General features: G+C 46.8%; 1 protein-coding gene across 9 annotated transcripts in view; it reads left to right on the top strand.

Moving 5' to 3' along the window:
• SYT16 (synaptotagmin 16) overlaps positions 1-20,478 on the top strand; it is a 130,666-nt gene that overhangs the window by 56,737 nt on the left and 53,451 nt on the right. For 4 of the 9 annotated variants that reach the window (XM_053284465.1, XM_053284466.1, XM_053284464.1 and 1 more), the window contains 2 exons: positions 3,589-3,768; positions 19,320-19,943. In XM_053284465.1, the coding sequence (XP_053140440.1) occupies positions 19,409-19,943 (535 nt within the window). In that variant the 5' untranslated portion in view covers positions 3,589-3,768; positions 19,320-19,408. Of the gene's footprint in view, positions 1-176; positions 254-3,588; positions 3,769-19,319; positions 19,944-20,478 lie in introns of those variants that run through there. The other 5 variants (XM_053284471.1, XM_053284470.1, XM_053284469.1 and 2 more) reach the window with 2 other exon arrangements.

Genomic DNA, 20,478 nt, shown 5'->3' on the forward strand with positions numbered 1-20,478 from the left:
TCGCCCATGAATAAAAGCGCCACCTGTTTGAGGCCGATAACTGCGGCTCACGGTGAACGTATCAGTCCCTCACTGCAACAGCAGGCTGCTTTGTGAAGAAGTGGCTCCGACAGCTCTGGCGTGACCCACATTTTTGTTAGAAACAGCTGTGTGCTGTTCCGTTTGCTTTTAATAAGCCTCCTTTGGAGCGTTCTGCGTTTGGACAGAAGCCAGTTCTTTCTACTCTGAACGCTGGAGAGATAAGCTTGGGAAAGTGTGTGAGCGGCACTTGACGAAATGTCACAAGTTGGAGGGAGGGGGGGACCTGGATAGTGTGCTGAGGGGGCTGGAGGGCCCCTGCAACTCACTGGCGGGGCATGGGGGTTGTGCATGCGGAAGGCCCCAGGTTCATTCCTCACCATCTACCATTAGGAGATCTCAGCAAGCAGGGCGTGGGAGAGGCCTCTCTTTGCCTGAGACTTTGAAGAGCAGCTTCCAATCAGAGCAGAGGGCATGGAGGACCAATAGCTACTGGCCTTGATGGCTACAGGCCACCTCCAGCCTCAGAGGCAAGATGCCTCTAAATACCAGATGCAGGGGAGCAACAGCAGGAGAGGGGGCATGGCCTCACCTCTTCTATGGGCTTCCCAGGGGCGTCTGGTGGGCCACTGCGGGAAACAGGATGGTGGACCTGATCCACCAAGGTTGCTATGTTCTAGAGTAGACCAGAGGTTGTATAAAACCACCCAATGTAGGCAGTACTTATTATCATCAGACCCTCTTATTATTAATAATAAGATGCACACTATCTCACAGTTGTTCTCGTAAAATGCATTGTGAACTGTTTCTTTAAGAGCATTATATAAATAGTAGTAAGTAGCAGCAGTAACCCTGAGCTAGATAGAGCAAGTCTCAGTAGGAGGCAGCTTCATCTATGTTCATATGATAGTCCCTAATGGGTTTTGCCAAAGAGCCCATATCATATGAGAGAGGGTTGGGAAGCGGAGCCAAGACTTCAGCCAGCAGAAACTGGAAAGAGTAGTTGACTATGGCAAGCAACCCCCTGCTGCTGTGGATGCCCCAGTGGAAGTAAATGGGAAAGGATGTGCCATGGCTCACTGGCAGAGCATCTGCTTGGCATGCAGAAGGTCCCAGGTTCCATCCCTGGCAGCATCTCCAGGTAGGGTTGAGAGAGACGCCTGCCTGGAATCTTGGAGAGCTGCTTCCTGTCAGTGTAGACAATACTAAGCTAGATGGACCAATGGCCTGACTCTGTACAAGGCAGCTTCCTATGTTCCTAAAACTTTTACTATGTCAGTGGGAATATCACACACAAGTCTGCCACACACAGCTTTTCCACAGAGCGCCTGCCCACGCAACAGCTCTTTTGGTATGCTGTCCTGTTTGTGTGTGTGTCTGCGTGCATGTACACACTGTATAATTAGCCACTGCTTGTGAAGGGTGCCATAGGAACCAGCAGAGAAATGGTGCTTTGCTTGAAATGTATAATGAAGTGCAATTAGCACAGATGGTATAAAACAGGCAGCTTATGGTATACTGATTGTGTGGTGGTGGGTTTGTAATTGAAAAAGTATCAGGGGCTGCACCCTTATTATCTCTGCCCCAACTCCCACCCCAAAGCTGGGGATAAACTGGAATCAAAGGACTCACTACTTACAAAAGGGCCGCCTCTGAGAATCGTCGGTTTCTGCTCTCCACCATATACTAAATCCCCCACCTCCTTTTTGCTGCTGAAGGATTTCTCTGTGTGCCCTCTTCATCTAGAGGACAGAATCAGCTTAGATATATTACAGACAATTGTACCCTAACATAGCTTAGGGAGATATGTTCTTTGTTGACTAGTTGCGCCAGTGCAAGAAGATTGCATCGCTGTACATAGTCACAGGGATGTTTGAAGTGGTGTTGTTGGAACATAGGACGTAGCCATATACTGAGTCAGACCATTGGTCATCTAGCTCAGTATTGTCTATACACGACTGTCAGTAGCTTCTCCAAAGAAGACTGTGAGGTCATTCACACAATCAAAAACTGTGTTCTACCCGGGTTTGGGAGCCTGGTGTGCTCCCAATTTTTGGTTGTGTGGAGGCAAAGCAAGAGGAAAACCTGGGTAGATGTGATTGCGCGGAAGCAAGGTAGGAGGAAAAATGGGGAAGTTTATCCTCCCACCTTGCTTCTACACAATCACTTCTAACCCAGTTTTCCTCTTGCCTTGCTTCCACACAGCCAACAATTGGGAGCACACCCAATTCTCAAACCTGGGTAGAACACAGTTTTTGATTGTGTGAATGACCTCAGTGTCTTTTGGGGTGCAGAATGTTCAAGTCTTTGCATTGCAGGGTGCAGTATTATATTCTTACTAGCTTAACCCGCGTAGTGCATCTGCATACTAGTGCTTGATTGCTCCCCTCACCACCTGGCACAGCCCCCCTCACCTCAGAGATCTCTCCACTCTCACCTGAGCCGCACTCCTGCTCCTCCTCCTCCATCCCATTGCTTCCATCTCCCTCACCTCTCTTGGTCACGGCTGCAGCGTTGCTAGCGCCTATTGGCCAAGCTGCAGCCCCCTATCCCCAGAGATCTCCCCACCCTCACCTGAGCCCCGCTCCTGCTCCTCCCTCCAGGAGCAGCAGCAGCAGCAGTGGCTGACCAGGCCCTTCCTTGCTGCTGCCACCACCACCATAGCCCTTCATTCCCCTCAGGCCTCTGACAGGCCTGGGCCTGTCCCTTGCCTGCCTGCCTCCCTCCCTCCGTCAATGGCCTCAGTATCCCCAAACAGCAGCAGTGGTTGACTGGGCCCTTCCTTGCTGCCGCCACAGCTGCTCGTTCCCCTCCGACCAATGACAGACTCAGACCCGTCACTCACCCTCCCTTCTTTCTCTCTTCCCCTCTCCTCCACTCGCTCGTCCCCTCTGTCTTTCTTTCCTCCCTCCCCCCCCCCTGAGTTAACCGATCTTGTTCATCTTGTTTCCTCCTCTAATTCACACAACGGCAGCCTCCTTCTCCTGAAGGGGCTCTTTCCTCCCTCTTGACCCCTCTCTTCGCAGACCCCTGCCCACTATTCTTTAGATCAGGGTTTCTTAACCTTGGGCCCTCAGATGTTGTTGGACGACAACTCCCATCATCCTCAGCCACAAAGGCCATGTCTGGAGATGATGGGAGTTGTCGTCCAACAACATCTAGGGGTCCAGGGTTAAGAACCCCTGCTTTAGATAGATAGATAGATGGATAGATTCCTCTTCTCTACAATCAAGAACATCTTCCGACCAGTAACAGTTGCATTCCAACTGACCTTAAGCATCACAGGCTCCTCCCCCCTATCTGCATATGGAATCCTACTGCCCAGTCAGGTGCTTCTGCTTGCAAACTCTCACGAGAGCTGCCACAACCTAGGTCTGCCTAGTGGATGGGGCGGCCCTAGGGTTAAGGCTGATTCCCCTAAAAATGCCCCTTTTCATTCTCATACCAGCAAACATGTGACTGGCAACATGTTTTTTTTCTAACCTGTCATTCTTGCCATTGTGGCTGGACTCTTCCATACAGCCCCAGTTGAATGTGTGGCTTTCTCTTCTCTCTGTTTTTGGTTGCCAGTTACTCCTGAAGCAATTGGGTTCCTCTCCGCTGTTGGGGTCTTCATTGTCCTGCTTGCAGTCCTCTTCCTCTTCATCAACAAGAAGCTCTGTTTTGAAAAGATTGGGGGTCTCCGCTGCTTGGAGCAACGAGGGAAACGGAAGCACTACAAAGAGAAGACCGGCGTTCACGAGGGCCTTGGTAAGCCTCTAAATATCCCTGAACTTTTTTCTTCAGTACTAAACCTTACTGATTTGAAAAGAGATGCTAATAATCTTATATTTCTGCTCTTGGTTGCATGCAAAACTTTAAAGTGATCAGAACTGCTGCTCATGGGTTTCAAAGATCCACTATATTTGCTGGACCAATGACAACTGCAAGAATAAATTTAAATATCTATTTTTATCTTCATGCCATGGAGGGGAGGCAGTGCTTGGGAGCATCCTGCATGAACCACCTGGGAAGCTGCTGGTGTTTGTTTAAGACTGCCTTCTGCTTGGTGATGGATGCTCTCCTTCTGGTGCATTGAGTTGTGTACAAACAGCATATACAGCCATACAGAAAAAGGAAAGTGATTGCATTCTGGGAGCACACTCATCACATTATTGTCCAACACAGCTGGCCCTCTCTAGAGCTGAGGTTGGGAGAAAAAGAGCCTGCTAGTTTGCAGCAGGCTCTGGAAGTCCGTGCTGTCATTGGCTGCTGCTTTATGACATCACGAATCCTCCCCTGCTCCAGAGCGCATTTGCAGCATTTAAAAACTGGATTTCCATTTTTCCTTTGTTTCCAAAATAAGGCAGAATAAACTGATTGCTTAAACCTACAAATAAGGCTTTGAAAAACTATAATATATATAATACATATACAGGAGGCCCTGAGGTTCCGTTGTCTCCTGTAGGCGTAAATATAGAAACAGTGAATAAAGAAAGATTACCTCATTAGAATCCAGAGGTTACGTTCCTGACACCAAAAAGTGTGTGTGTGGGGGAGAAATAAGAGGAGAAAAGCACAAGACCTTGCTCTCAAGGTCTCCAAAGCTCCCGCCCACAACCCTCCACTTCCCCACAAATTTTCACTTTTTTTTTTTTTTTTGCAAAAAAGAGCCACAAAATGGCTCCATGCTCCAAAATGGCAGCAGGAAATGACACTAGAAGCCTCTGGCCATTAATGAACCATGGATAGGCAAAATAGCCTGTTTTTTGTACCACAGAGAAAGAAGCTAGGTCTCTAAGACCCTTCCATGGATGCAGGAAACCACATTCTGCAAAACTGTGGATCATGAGGGCCTCCTGTATATTATTTTAAAAACTTGTCTGGAACTCTCTTGGGGAGAGACAAGGCAGTCAGCCCAACTAGCATTCAACTTGCTGGTAAATATGCTGGTAAATAAGTCTTATCAAAAACGCTGAGAAGATGATGATGAGAAGCTGGCATGGTTGCCAGAGACACACAGCCTTGTCTTGATCCCTTCCTTTTAAGGCAGGTGTTCTCAACCGTGGGTCCTTTGAATGCTGGGCTACCACTAGCATCATCCCCAGGCACATTGGCCTTGGCCATTTTGGATGGAGCTGATGGGATTTGTAGCCCAACAACGTATGGACACCCAAGGTGGAAAACATCTGGTTACATCTGTGTACACCCTGTGTTAACCTGTCTGAGCATGTGATGAGCCTGTGACTTGTTCTGGTGCATTTTAGTTTGGTAGAAGCCAATTTACCCGTTATCCTTGGTAAAAGTAAAAGAGTACTTGAGTCAAAATGAAAAGGCAAGATTGGGAGACCTTTTGTCAAACTCCTGGGAGATTTGTGGCTAGGAAATAAGATTCTTTATCTGCTTTATTTTTTATTTTATATTTTTTGAGCACAATAAGGCTATTGGCTGTAATCCATGAGGGATCTTCCCTGGCAAAATCTATCAGGTCTATTGGGGCTGGTTTGTGAATGTGTGTATATCTCCTGACTTCTCTCTGTGGTTGGCTTACTCTGCACTGGATCATGGAAGAGTATTGCATGTGAAATGATGTAGCTCTGTGCTCTGAGATCAGGGCTGCTCAACTTCGGCCCTCCTGCAGATGTTGGCTCACATCTCCCATAATCTCTGGCTATTGGGCACTGTGGCTGGGGATTATGGGAGATGTAGTCAAAAAACAGTGGAGGGGCGCAAAGCTGAGCAGGCCTGTCTTAGATCTTCCCCAGCCCTTCCACACAGGCAAGCCTGTGAAATTGGCGTCATGATGGTGAAATTGGCGTCTTGATGGTGCCACCATGACAGGGTGATCTAAAAACCAGCTCCAAGCTAGGCAGTTAAAAGAGGTTTTGTTGTTGTTGTTGTTGTTGTTTGCTGAGGCTTTCATTATCGTTTGCACAATTGTGTGACAGGCAGTGAAGGGTTAGCATTACCATCTGTATGGATGCTACATCCTGGGGCATATGGGTAAAAAAAGAGGTGTGTGTGTGTGTGTGCTTCCAGGAGGTGGCTGCATTTTGCCGTCCCTGCAGAGAACTACATTTCCAAATTAAGAGTTCAGTTTCTCCCCCTTAACCCGCTGAACATGAATGGAATAAAATGAAAGCAAATGGAAAATGAACCTTTTGAAAACGAATCAGCATTTACAGAATGCAAAGAGGCAGTTATTTTGCGGTGCACTCCCCTGGCCGACACACTTTGCATGCACTTAGGTGCCCATTAAATGTGATGAGTGGATGTTGAATGGTTCCGCAGACAGGATAGTTGGGTCTGGGGGAACTGGAGAGGAGCACAGCCCTGATGTATGCCCACTTTCAGAGATGTGCTGCTTGCACCTGAGTTGCATTCCTTTGTTCTGTTCTCTGCCATACTCTCAAACTTACAGAAAGGTGGATCTGCTCCTGTTCAAAGATTCCTTTTGTAAGATGTTTTTAAAGTCTTGCTATTTCTCTTTTTCTTTTCTCTTCCTCCCCCACCCCGCCCTTCCGACAAGGACTGCAATGCCAGGCCTTTTAAATGACAACATCTTTCCTTAACTGTGTGTGGGTGTTGACGCTCTTTGGAACTGCCACAGACGATCATGCAAACATATATTTACCGAAGCTTTTAAAAAATGTGAATTATTAATAAACACGGCAGGCTTTAAAACCAAGTAAAGTGGGAGGAGGGGAGGGAGAGGGGCTTGTATTTCTGCTGTCACAATTTGCATTTCTAAGTAATTCTCTTATGACTGATGAATAAAACCTTGAGAATGTGGCTATAAAATGGAAAGGCTAATATTGGCTCTAACCACAGGTTGCACTAGGTTTGTATGTATATTAGTAGAGAACTGGAATGTGTTAAGGGAGGAGAGCTGGTCTAAGGGAGGAGAGCTTGTCTTGTGGTAGCAAGGATGAATAGTTCCCTTTGCTAAGCAGGCTATGCCCTGGTTTGCATTTGAATGGGAGACTACATGTATGAGCACTGTGAGATATTCCCATTAGGGGACTGGTCTGCTCTGGGAAGAGGATCTTCATGTTTGCACGCAGAAGGCTCTAAGTTCCCTCCCTGTCATCTCCAGATAGGGCCGAGAGAAACTCCTGCCTGCAACCTAGGAGAAGCCGCTGCCAGCCTGTGTAGGCAATACTGAGCTATATGGGCCAATGGTCTGACTCGGTATAAGGCAGCTTCCTATGTTCCTAAGGGGAAATTCAAGAGGGAAAATATTGTTCTTCTTGTGAAAATGGGCAACAGGAGTCAGAGGTTTTTTGGGACACTGAGAGCCAGCATAGTACAGTGGTTAGAGTGTTGGACTAAGACTGGAAAGACTTGGGTTCAAATCTCCACCTGACCATGAAGCTGGCTTGACTGCAGACGAGTCAATAGGCTTGTAAACACCACTTGGGAGTGGGTTGGAAGGCACATGACCAGAACTTCTGTTTGTGTCAGCAAACCAAGGAAACACACAATTAAGCAAGGCACATCATCCATTGTTGAAATCAGGAGCTGCGAGCTCTGCCCCAGATGGAAAGTCCTTTGAGGTTAGAGGTGTGCGGAGACCGCATGCGGTACTTCTGTCTGAATTCAGATCAAACTGCTGCTATGCAAACTGTTTCATCGGATCGACTGGCTGGGATTATTAAGGAGGATATAGAAATTGCTGAGAAGCTAAATGAGTTCTCTGCATCTGTTTTCATGGCAGAGGATATTGAGCATATACCTGTGCCTGAACCAAGCACCTCAAGGTCAGAGGTGCTGACTCAGAGAACTGAGTCAGATAGAGAGGTGATGACAGATGATATTCTAAACAGTCTTGAAAAATTAAGAAATTGTCAGGGCCATATGACATCTACCCAAGAATCCTTAAAGAACTCAAAGGTGAAATTGCTGACTTCCTTGCTAAAATATATAACTTATCCCCACAATCAGGTTCTGTACCAGAAGACTAAAAAGTAGCTAGTGTAACATCAATTTTCAAAAAGGAATCCAGTGGGATCTGGGAAATTACAGGCCAGCTAGGTTAAGGTCTGTGCTGGGCAAATTGATAGAAAACATTCTCAAAGATAAAGTTGTTAAGCACATAGAAGAACAGGCCCTGCTGGGAGAGAACCAACATGACTTCTGCAAAGGTAAATCTTCTCACCAACCTTTTGGAGTTCTTTGAGAGTGTCAACAGGCATGTGGATAATGGTGATCCTGTTAACATAGTATTTCTGGACTTCCGAAAAGCTTTCGACAAAGTTCCTCATCAAAGACTCTTGAGAAAACTTATCAGTCATGGGATAAAGAGACAGGTTCATGTGTAGACTGGTAACTGGTTGAAGGACAGGAAACAGTGGGGTAGGAATAAATGGACAGTTCTTGGACGGAAGTAAAAAGTGGGGTCCCCTAGGGATCTGTACTGGGACTGGTGTTTTTTAATTTATTCTTAAATGATCTAGAAGTTGGGGTAAGCAGTGAGGTGGCCAAATTTGCAGATGACACCAAACTATTTAGGGTAGTGAAATCCAAAACAGATTGCAAGGAGCTCCAAAAGGGTTTCTCCACACTGGGGGAGTGGGTGACAAAATGGCAGATGTGTTTCAATGATGGCAAGTGTAAAGTTATGCATATTGAGGCAATCTCTCTCCCCACTTTCCATATATGCTGACGGGGTCTGAGCTGTCGGTGACTAACCGGGAGAGAGATCTTGGGGTCGTGGTGGACAGCTCATTGAAAGTGTCGACTCAGTGTGTGGCAGCTGTGAAAAAGGCCAATTCCATGCTTGGAATCATTCAGAAGGGGATTGAAAATAACTGCTAATATCATAATGCCCTTATACTAATCTATGGTGTGTGGCCACATTTGGATTACTGGATACAGTTCTGGTCACCATTCTTCAAAAAAGGACATTATAGAACTGGAGAAGGTACAGAAGAGGGCAACCAAGATGATCGTGGCCTAGAGCACCATTCTTATGAGGCAAGGCTACAAGACCTGGAGTTTTTTAGTTTAGAAAAAAATGACTGAGTAGTGACATGATAGAGGTTTATAAAATTATGCATGGGGTGGAGAGAGATAATTTTCTCCCTCTTGCATAACACTAGAACATGGGGTCGTCCCATGAAACTCATTGCCAAGGAATTTAGGACCGACAAAAGAAAGTGCTTTTTACACAACACATAATTAACCTATGGAATTCTCTGCCACAAGATGTGGTGACAGCCAACAGCCTGGGCGCTTTCCAGATTAAAACACTTGACTAAAAGGCAAGATGCCTCTAAGTATCACGTGCAGGGGAGCAACAGCAGGAGAGAGGGCATGCCTGTGGGCTTCCCAGAGGTATCTGCTGGACCAGTGTGTGAAACAGGATGCTGGACTACCTTGGCCTGTAGGCCTGGCAGCAGGCCTGCTGTTATGGGAGGGCATTCCAAAGCTGAGGGGCCACAACCCAAAAGGCCCTGTTTCTGGTTCCCGCCAGCAGGGTGGATTTGATTTAAATCAAATCTATTTAAATCATGATTTAAATCACTAGTCAGTAAGACTAGATTTAAATCATGGTTTTTTACATAAAGATTCATTCTTGCCGGTATAATCTTAATATTTACAACCGGATGAAGGTTTCATTTTTGGTCCTCTTCTTGATAGAAAAATTGCCCAAAATAATCTTACAGAAACCTCTGGAAGAGCAGGACATTGTGAATGGATTAATGGAATTAATTTACCAAACAGTTTAAACATTGCCTATATACAGCCTCATGCGACATAATTAAAAACTAATCCTTATTTCATGATGAATACCTTTGGACGATAGTGTATATTAAATAGAAAACTATCTTTAGATAGATTTTTCCCTCAAAAAGCATTTTATTTTTTAAAAAAATCCACTTTAAATAAAAAAAAATCAAGTTTTTTGGATTATTATTTTTTTAATCATTGATTTTTATCCACCCTGCCCACCAGCCAAATACTGTATGCTCAGGTGATACATGCGGCAAAGAAGCAATTCTTTCCCACCTGTATCAGATCTGCAAGTTCATGTCTGGCGGAGTTGTTCAGGGTTGTGAAGGGGCTAGTGTGTCCCCCTTCCCCCTTGAATCAGTACTTGGAACCAACAGTTACTCACTGTGATGTTTTTAATGAGGTTTTATGGACAAAAGTTCTCGTATTTGGGCCAGCTTAGATTCACACTCCACAGTCATTACAGAGTCTGATGCCGAGGTGTCCAGCAGCTCCTCTTATGTGATGACCCTGGATCAGTTTCAGTTCGTGACTTCTGAGGATGTGGACAGGTTGCTTGGAATGGTACAGGCTACCACTGGCCCTCTTGATCCTTGCCTGGCATGGCTTATAAAATCTGGCAAGGAAGCTGTTGTAGAGAGCTTGGTAGAGATTATCACTGCTTCTCTGAGGGAGGGCAGGAGGCCTCATTGTCTTAAGGAGGCAATCATTAGACCGCTTCTGAAGAAGCCTGCCTTGGATTCCTCAGAGTTGAGTTGGGCAAGGTGATTGAGAAGCTGGTGGCCTCCCAGCTCCAGGCAGTCTTGGAGGAAACTGATTATCTAGACCCATTTCATACTGGCTTTTGGGTGGGCTGTGGGGTGGAGACTGCCTTGGTCAGCCTGATGAATAATCTCCAATTGGGAATTGACAGAGGGAGTGTGACTCTGTTGGTCCTTTTGGATCTCTTGGCGACCTTTGATACTATTGACAATAGGACCCTTCTGGAACATCTGAGGGAATTGGGGGTGGGATGCACTGCTTTGCAGTGGTTCTGCTCCTACCTCATGGGGAAAATTCCAGATGGTGTCTCTTAGAGACTGTTATTCAAAATCTGAACTTTTGTATGGCGTCCCTCAGGGCTCCATATTATCTCTGATATTGTTTAACATCGACATGAAACTGCTGGGAGAGATAATCAGGCTGTTTGGTGAAGGGTATTATCAGTATGCTGATGACACCCAAATTTATTTCTCCATGTCAGCCTCATCGAGAGAAGGCATAACCTCCCTAAATGCTTGCCTGGAAGCAGTAATGGGCTGGATGAGGGATAACAAACTGAGCCTGAATCCAGATAGACGGAGGTACTCATTGTGCGGGGTCGAAAGATGAATTTGATCTGTCAGTTCTGGATGGGGTTACACTCCCTCAGAAGGAACAGGTACACAGTCTGGGGGTGCTTCTGGATCTGAACTTCTCCCTGGTGTCCCAGGTTGAGGTGGTGGCCAGAGGTGCTTTCTATCAGCTTTGGCTGATACGTCAGCTGCATCCATTTCTTGAGATGAACGACCTCAGAACGGTGGTACATATGCTGGTAACCTCCAGGCTGGACTACTGCAATGCGCTCTATGTGGGGCTGCCTTTGTATGTAGCCAGAAAACTGCAGTTGGTCCAGAATGCGGCAGCCAAGTTGGTCTCTGGGTCATCTCGGAGAGACCATATTACTCCTGTATTGAAAGAGCTACACTAGCTGCCGATACATTTCCGGGCAAAATACAAAGTGCTGGTTATTACCTATAAAGCCCTAAACAGCTTTGGCCCTGGGTATTTAAGAGAACGTCTTCTTTATCATGATCCCCATCGTCCGTTAAGATCGTCTGGAGAGGTTCGTCTGTGGTTGCCACCAGCTCATCTTGCGGCTACTTGGGGATGGGCCCTGGGCTTTGGAATGCACTCCCTGTTGAAATCAGAGCCTCCCCATCTCTGGCAACTTTTTAAAAGGCACTGAAGACACATTTATTCACCCAGGCTTTTAATTAGATTCATAGTTGTAATACTTCTAATGTTTGGTTTTAACTGATTTTAGTGTTAATCATTTCAATGTTTAAATGATTTTAATTGTTGAATTGATTTTAATGTTTGAATGATTTAAATTGTAAACTGCCCAGAGATGCAAGTTTTGGACGGTATAGAAATGTGTTAAATAAAATAAATAAAAATATCCCTTAGTGGCAGGGCCATGAGCAGGGCCTGAGATGCTGAATGGAGAGCTCTGGCAGGTTCATATGGGTGAATGACAGGTACCCTGGTCCCAAGACATGTGGGGCTTTAAAGATCAAGAGCAGCACCTTGAATCTAGCCCAGAAGCAGATTGTTAACCAGTGAAGTCGCCACAGGAAGGGTGTAACACTTGTGAAGTGACTTGCACTGACGAGCATCCTTGCAGCAGCATTCTGGACCAAATGTAGCTTCCGAACCGTCTTCAAGGGCAGCCCTGCATAGAACGCATTGCAGTAGTCCCGTCTGGATGTCACCAAAGCATGAGTGATTGAGGTCAGGTCTGATTTGTATGAATACATTGGACGTGACTGCCCGCACCCATCTGGTCCTGAATTTAAGAGACAACCTTATTCATACATATACGTCAGTCACTTGACAACTCTCAGCAAAACATGAAAACTGTCTCTTGTTAAAAAGTGCTGTGACTGAGCTGACCTTGTGCAATGAACCTTTATCTTTGTCAGTGCTAGTGTGAGAAGGAACCTAGTCAGTGCCTCACTTCCTGCCCTGTGCATGTTTGGGGTCTCAAAATTAGCTCACGTGCTGCTTGAGCAGGGAAGTGGAGTTCTCTGGGGTAGAGCAGGGCTGCACAACTTTGGTCCTCCTGCAGAAGACTACAACTCCCATCATCCCTGATGAATGAGTACTGTGGCTGGGGATGATGGGAGTTGTAGTCCAACAACAGCTGGAAGGCCAAAGTTGTGCAGTACTGGGATAGAGGAAGGTTGCTTCCTTGTGAGAAAGCACTGCAAGGGGGTAAAGATGACATGACACCCAGTGGTCTCTACTGGATGTGCCAGCCAGGGAACTTATTAGCAGGCCAAGCAACCACGTGTTTGGTCATGGTCCTGAAGTGCACATCTGGCTGCCGAAGCCCTGATTAGAATTGTGGGAGTCGAATTGCCTGAGCAATTATGAAAGGAACAGTATAACCAAAGAGTCTTCGTGGAAAAGGGAGAAATAATTGCAGAGAACCCTCCAGAGGGCTGTAGTACACTGGGTCTTAATTAATGTGACACAATAGAGGACATTGTAGGCTTTTGAGATCTGGTAGTCCCCATTCCAGCCTTAATGGTAAACCAGTCTTCTGTGCTGTGGCATCCTAGTTCATTCCCTAACAACCTTGGAGCCAGGTTGGGATAGTTCAAGGGTATGTGATAATGGTAATGAAGGATGTTCCAGAAACAGCCTGGATGTTGTATAGTTGGGAACATAGGAAGCTGCCTTCTACTGAGCCAGACCATTGGTCCATCTAGCTCAGCATTCTCTGCACAGACTGGCAGCGACTTCTCCAAGGCTGCAGGCAGGAGTCTCTCTCAGCCCTATCTGGAGTTGCCAGGGAGAGAACTTGGAACCTTCTGTGTGCAAGCAGGAAGGGGCTCTTCCCAGAGCGGCCCCATCCCCTGAGGGGAATATCAGTTTTGGTGGTGGTGCGCCTGGTGGCGCAGTGGTAAAACTGCCGCCCATAACCAGAAGGTTACAAGTTCGATCCCGACCAGGGGCTCAAGGTTCTTAGCCTTCCATCCTTCCGAGGTCGGTAAAATGAGTACCCAGAATGTTGGGGGGCAATATGCTAAATCATTGTAAACCGCTTAGAGAGCTTCCAGCTATAGAGCGGCATATAAATGTAAAGTGCTATTGCTAAAGTGCTAAAGTGCTCACACATATAGTCCCCCATTCAAATGCAAACCAGGGCAGACTTTGCTCAGCAAAGGGGACAATTCATGCTTGTTAGCAGTAGACCAGCTCTCCTCCCATTTCTGCTTTCCCGGTTCTGATTCCCTTGTTGCTTGGCACCAAGGCCTGCTTAAGATAAACCGTTGGGGTTTGTGATTATTTAGCAAAGCACCAAGGAAGCTCCCACTCCAGTACAGAGTGCAGAGTTTAGTTTTTGCAGCTATTTAGAGTAACACGCATGGAGATCTATCCTATCTATCAGCTACATAATGAATAGGTAGGAAGAGGAGGAAAGGAAGATGACTGACTCACTACAGGATGTACCCGAGGAGTCAAAGCAGGGGGGTCATAGAGCAGAGGCAAGCAGGGTCAGGTACACATAGGAACATAGGAAGCTGCCATATACCGAGTTAGACTATTGGTCTATCTAGCTCAGTATTGTCTTCACAGACTGGCAGCGGCTTCTTCAAGGTTGCAGGCAGGAATCTCCCTCAGCCCTATCTTGGAGAAGCCAGGGAGGGAACTTGAAACCTTCTGCTCTTCCCAGAGCAGCTTCATCCCCTGAAGGGAATATCTTCCAGTGCTCACACTTCTCATCTCCCATTCATATGCAACCAGGGCAGACCCTGCTTAGCTATGCTTGCTACCACAAGACCAGCTCTCCTCTCCCTAAAAAAATACAATAGGAACATAGGAAGCTGCTATATACTGAGTCAGACCATTGGTCTATCTAGCTCAGTATTGTCTTCACAGACTGGCAGTGACTTCTCCAAGGTTTCAGGCAGGAGTCTCTCTCAGCCCTATCTTGGAGATGCTGCCAGGGAGGGAACTTGGAACCTTCTGCTCTTCCCAGAGCGGCTCCATCCCCTAAGGGGAATATCTCACAGTGCTCACACTCAGGGGTGGCGCCACCATTGGGCCAACGGGTTCAAAGAACCCAGACCACTGACCAATCAGGGCTGTGAGAGCGGCCCCGACACCCCCCCCCCCTGCGTCTGACATCAGACACGGGGGTGGTAATTTAGCTCCCGAGCGGGGGCCGCGTGGCCCCCGCTCTGCAACCAGGGCAGAGCCTGCTTAGCTAATGGGTCAAGTCATGCTTGAGACCCTTACTAGTGGTCATTAGGATAGTTGGTGAAAAAGGTCGATGCACTGGAACTCCATCTCCATCATAAACAAGCATTTCTCTCAAGTTATCCCTGGTTTTCTTTTTCAGAAAATTGAAGGTAGTTTGAAGGAGGGTTTGCTGTTTGGTGTGCACCCACTTTCACTCTGTGAAGAAAGTCTTACAGATCTTTGTATTGTTTCAAAAACCTGAAAACCTCTGTTTCACCAAAGCTGATGGTGGGACAACAAAGGAAAGTGTGTTTAGGGAAGCAAAACACACCACTCCAAAACCACTCTCAACCGTCTTTAACAATATTGTCTGCCTTGAGCTGAAATGTTCCTATAGCTCTCTTTCCTTATTGCTATTGTGTTAAGCACTCCATAGAGTGTTGTCTTCATGTGGGTTTTGAGGTGGTCTATCCAGGTTCTCTGGCTTAGTTTTAGGTGGAATTACTTCATTTCAGATATCATTCTCTGGGCTTCTTTGTGCAGGGCTTGGCCTTTCTAAGCTCTGTATGTAAACACGCTTGGTATGCGGTCAGATGTCATATCATTACTTTAAAGGCCAACTCACGTTGAGCGGCTGCCTCGTGGTTGCAAACTGTTTGTTAGCAAAGCTAGGAAAGAGGCAACTTTTAAAAAGTGGCGATTCTCTTTATTGAGCAGGGGGAGAGCAACTGGCCCTTTCCATCCCCAGCACAGCATCCCTCCAGTGGCTGTTGCTGGTGTCTGTCTGATGTTTCTTTTTTAGATTGTGAGCCCTTTGGGGATCGGAAGCCATTTTAAGTGTGTGTGTGTGTGTGTGTGTGTGTGTGTGTGTGTAAACCACTTTGGGAACTTTTTGTCAAAAAGCAGTATAGAAATATTTGTAGTAGTAGGACACCAATTCCCTTGGGGATCTGAAAGTTTCATTCAATGGAAGAATGAAATTTTCTTGAGTAAGATTCAGCCTATCCATTGGATGGAAGGGAAATTATTGCCTTGGGTGCCAGTCCTTCATGGGAGTCCAGCATCAAGCTGTTCTCTTTCTGGAACTTCTGATATTCTAGCATTGATGGTGAAGACTCTCCTGTGCTGACAGTGGCTGGTTCAGAGGATACCTTGTCAGTCCATGACATCAGGAAGGGGATGTGCAAGAATGTGCCCGGTGGGATGTCTTCCACGCAAGATGTCCAGTGTCCTCCCGGCATGTCGCATTGTTGTGTTGGGGTGGGCTGCATCCGAATGGCTGCTCTGGATGAACAGCCCATCCCAGTATGATAAAGGGACATTTTAATTGTATTTAAAATATGTATATCCTGCCCCTCCAGCACATTGCTGCTTGGGGCAGCTTACAATGACATGCCGGAAGAGTGTTGGATGTCTTGTGCTGAAGATGTTCTGGTAGACGTGCTCTCAGCACATCCCTGTTCCCGTTACGTGGGCCGGTAAGATATCACCCAAAGGGGCCCTGAGTGTCATGACGTTGCCTCACATAGTCAAATCTAGGTCTATAGAGCCTGGCATTGTGCATTCAAACTGCAGCGGCTCTAAAGTCTCAGGCAGGGAACTTTCCTAGTTCTGCTGCCAGAGATCTTTTTAACTGGAAATGCCAAGGGTAGAAACCAGGACCCTCTGTGTGCAAAACATGTGCTCTACCACTGAGCTCAGGGCCCTTTCCTCTAATACCAGAGTTCACTTTCACCTGTGGGCAGCAAGGGTCACGGTGGTGACTAAACCCAGCCATACTTCTTGATTGACTCCTGGCATCCACTAGCCCAGGGGTTCTCAACCTCTGGTCCTCCAGGTGCTGGCTGGACTACAATTCCCAGCCTCCCCAGCTACAACTTATTGAGGCTGGGGATGATGGGAGTTGTGGTTCAGCAACATCTGGAGGACCACAGGTTGGGAATTAGCCCATTGGCCTAGCCCATTATAAATAAGCAGTTGCAGGCAGGCTTGTTATCGTTGTCTTCTAGAAACAGCTCGTAGCAGTGGATGAGCAACTGATCTCAGATTTATACAACAGAGTTTACTTCCTCCTCTATGTTTTGTTCTGCCCAAACTATTCTATGAAGAGCAGTAATTAATAGTTGACATTCTTCTACCATATAGAAAAACAGAACAGGGAAATAAAACAAGAGGAACATGTAAATAGGAGATTAATATCTTGAGCACATCTGTTCTTTCCTGTTGTTAATCATCGGTGAATCAGTTATTTGGTTAAATCTCACCTGGATTTCAGATTGCTCGATAGGTCTGTTTGAAACTCTGGAGCATTTTGTACTGGGGGAACAGCGACAACAACTTGGGCCATGGGTACCTTAGGGCCCCTCTGCTCCCAGTTGAATCTACCCACCTGACTAGACAGGCTGGGGAGGGCTCTGCTCTGTGTGCTGACACCTGCTGAGGCCCGTTGGTTGAGCACATGGAACAGGGCCTTCTTGGTGATTACCCCCAGGCTGTAGAACTCGCTCTCAGCTGAGACCTGCATGGCTCGCTCTCCCCCAGCCTTTAGGAAGAAAGTGAAGACTGCCCAGACTAGTATGTTCTATTAGGTTCTCAGCCCTTTAACCAACAATGCACTGCACTTCTTTGCCAAAGAAGCAGCTTCTTGGGGTTTACCCTTCCCTCCTGGGGCAACTCTCAGATGGCCCTTATCCAGGCTTTTGACCCATGAGCAGTCCTTTTAGCTGTTCTGTGTTTCTGTTTTTATTGAATTGTTTTTATCTTCTTGTTACCTGCCCTGGGGTCTTAGGATGAAGTGTGGGATATAAATAGAGTATCTCAGCATGCTTGGTCAATTCATTTGGCTCTTTTCACCTACTCAGATTCAGTTAGTTAGTTTTATTTTGTTTGAATAAATGTGTATCCCATTCTTCCGTGCCCAAGGACTCTGACTTTCAAAGATGAAGAGCAATAAAAACAGCATGCAAGCTAAACCAGGGGCCCCCCAAAATGTTGGATGCCAACTCCCAGCATCTCCAGCCACAGGGGCCAAAGGTCATTCCTTAGACCCCGCTTCTTCACCTGTCCCCAGGAACAGAGGCAACCCTGTGCCAGAGCTGAGCTCCAAAGATTCAACCACCAAGGTTGGCTCAAAAACCCGCTGTGGTAGAGCCAGCATTTAGCCTTGCTGCAAGCAACGTAGTGATAAGTATTGAATACTTATTGAATAAGCTCCAAAGACTGAAGGCTTCTCTGACGACTCCGGGCTTCCCTTCTGACAGGAAAGGCAGACTGGCTCAGGTGCCATCTCCAGAGCGGGGCTGGCCTAAAGATCCAGGGAGGGAGGGGGCTCTTGCTGGCTTATCTTAGTTTTCATTGGCAGGCTGCCTTTGAGAGCTCCAGCTGCCTCACATGACCTGGATTGGAGGAACGATCATCTGATTTGGCCCATGGTAGATAACGTTTTAAAAATTATATAGACACTTTAAAAAAGAGAGATTGTATAGTGCTAACTCCTGCTACTGCTAACTGAGCAAAGAGGCACCTTTGTGATGGTTCTCTTATAATATTTAGCAGGGGGAGAGCAGCTGACTAGGGGTGTGCATGGAACTGTCTGGCTCGGTTCGTTTTGAGGCTGGACCGGCCTCGAACGGAACCAGGCCGGTTCGGTCCGGCCCCCCATCGACAGCCACCCCCCGGTCTGGTCTGGTCTCGGACCGGTCCACGATTTTTTTTTAAGCCAAGGAAGTACCTGTAGCCACTTCGGGGGGCTTGCTGAAGCCGTGGGGGGGGGGGATTCCACGCGGGTTCCCTCTCCCCCTGCTGGCCTTCCTCATCACCGCCGCGGCCGGGTAAGTGAACTATTTTTGGCCCTTTTGGGCCTCTGTAGGAGCGAGTGGCTGCTTGCTCTTACAGAGGCCTGAAAGAGGGGTCATGGCCTCGCAGAGGGAATTTGCGCATGCGCGGTGGCTGCCAAAATGGCGGCTGCTCGCTCTTACGAACCCCTGGACCGGACCGCCGCACCAGTCCGCACATCCCTACAGCTGACCAGCCCCAACAGAGCATTTCTCCCGTGGCTGTTGCTGGTGTCTACCATTATCTTTTGTTTTTAGACTGCAAGCCCTTTTGGGATGAGGAACGGAACCACCACTTATTTTTGTTAATGCTTATTTTTCTGTGTAAACCACTTTGAGAACTTTTGTTGAAAAGCAGTATATATATATTCATAGATGTTGTGAGCCACCTTGAGATTTCTTCTGAAAGGCGCTATATCATTGTAACAATAAATAAATGTGATTGTTGATATGTGGAGTGCTTAGCCAGTGTTCTTATGGTCTGGGGCTGGGGCTGACCACAGTAGTTTTGATTTAGATGCATCTGCTACAAAATTATAGGCTTTCTTGATATTCATCCTTTGCTCTCACTTTTGGTGACTCCATGGTTCTGTCCGCAGCTTGGGCTGAAACTCCCTCCACTTTCTGCTAGGGGCACGTGCAAACGCTCTCTCTCTCTCTCGTGCTCTCACTCTCTTACTCTCCTGGGTGATTTTAGTGGTGAACAAGAAGGTCAAAAGAATGGGTGCTTTATGGTAATATCTTATAATGCTTATTCTGTAGCTCGCAGAACTGAGATTGGCATGCTGTCAAGATGGAGTTCATGATCATCCGATTTCTGGTTCACGGTGTATAAAAACACAACACAAAACATGTCCTCGCAGGATGTTCAGAGTTTCTTCCAGCCTCTTTCCTCCTGGATGTCTCGGGTGTATGAGGCTCTCCAGCAAGCAGGGGATTCCTTATCCTCTTCCTTGATCAATCTGGGAAGCAAAGTGGATCACCATTCGGACCAAGAGGGGGACGAGGAGTTTGAAGACAGTGAGGGGTCTTACGAACGCTACTCAGAAGCTTCAGAAGATGAAAGCAGCTTGAGCCAGGAGAGTGAGGGGTCGGATCGCTTTTCATCATCCTGTTATGACCCTGCTTCTCTAGAGTCTTCCTGTGCTTCGGACTTGGGTCTTTATTGGCCAGAGAAAGACAGGAACAGCCTTGTCTTCTCAGAGCAATATCTGGATGATGATGCTTCCACATCCCATGGAGTCTGCCAAAGCTACAGGGGCTACCAGCCCATGGAACCCCTCCCCACTATCCCTGAAGAAGAGGAGCACTACTGCTCCAAACCAAAGAAGAACCTTCCACACACCTGGAATGGTCAAACATCTTCTTTGGTAGAAAGCAGGAAGGGTAAGTTGATGTCATCCCACCACACTTATTGTACTAGCTTTAACTTGGGGTTAAGCAACAACTCTTCCTCACCAGATGGTGACACATACCCCGCCCCCCCATAAAATCCCTGAGGAATCAGAGCCATACTATGCAGGGTTTCTCAGACTTGGATCTCAAGATGTTGTTACACTTCAGTTCCCATCAGCCCATTATGGCTGGGGATGATGGGAGCTGTAGTCCTGCAACATCATCTGGGGACCCAGGTTTGAGAGATCCTGATGTATTGAGCTTTCATGGTTCCCATGCTTTTGACAAATCAGTTCTTGCCAAAACTATAACTACCATGGAATCCATTGCATTTTGGACTCCCACCTGAACTCACTGGTTCATTGCAATCCTAAAGACATGACTTATAAGCCCCTTTCTGAACAACAGAATTTTAATTAATTTCAAAATGCACATTAGTGATCCCCATTTGCATCTTTTGTGGGATTCTTCATATTTGTATGCCACTTTTCAACAAAGGGGTTCACAAAGCAGTTTACATCATAAA

This window comes from Hemicordylus capensis, chromosome 1 (assembly GCF_027244095.1).
Source record: "Hemicordylus capensis ecotype Gifberg chromosome 1, rHemCap1.1.pri, whole genome shotgun sequence".
Classification (NCBI taxonomy): Eukaryota; Metazoa; Chordata; class Lepidosauria; order Squamata; family Cordylidae; genus Hemicordylus; species Hemicordylus capensis.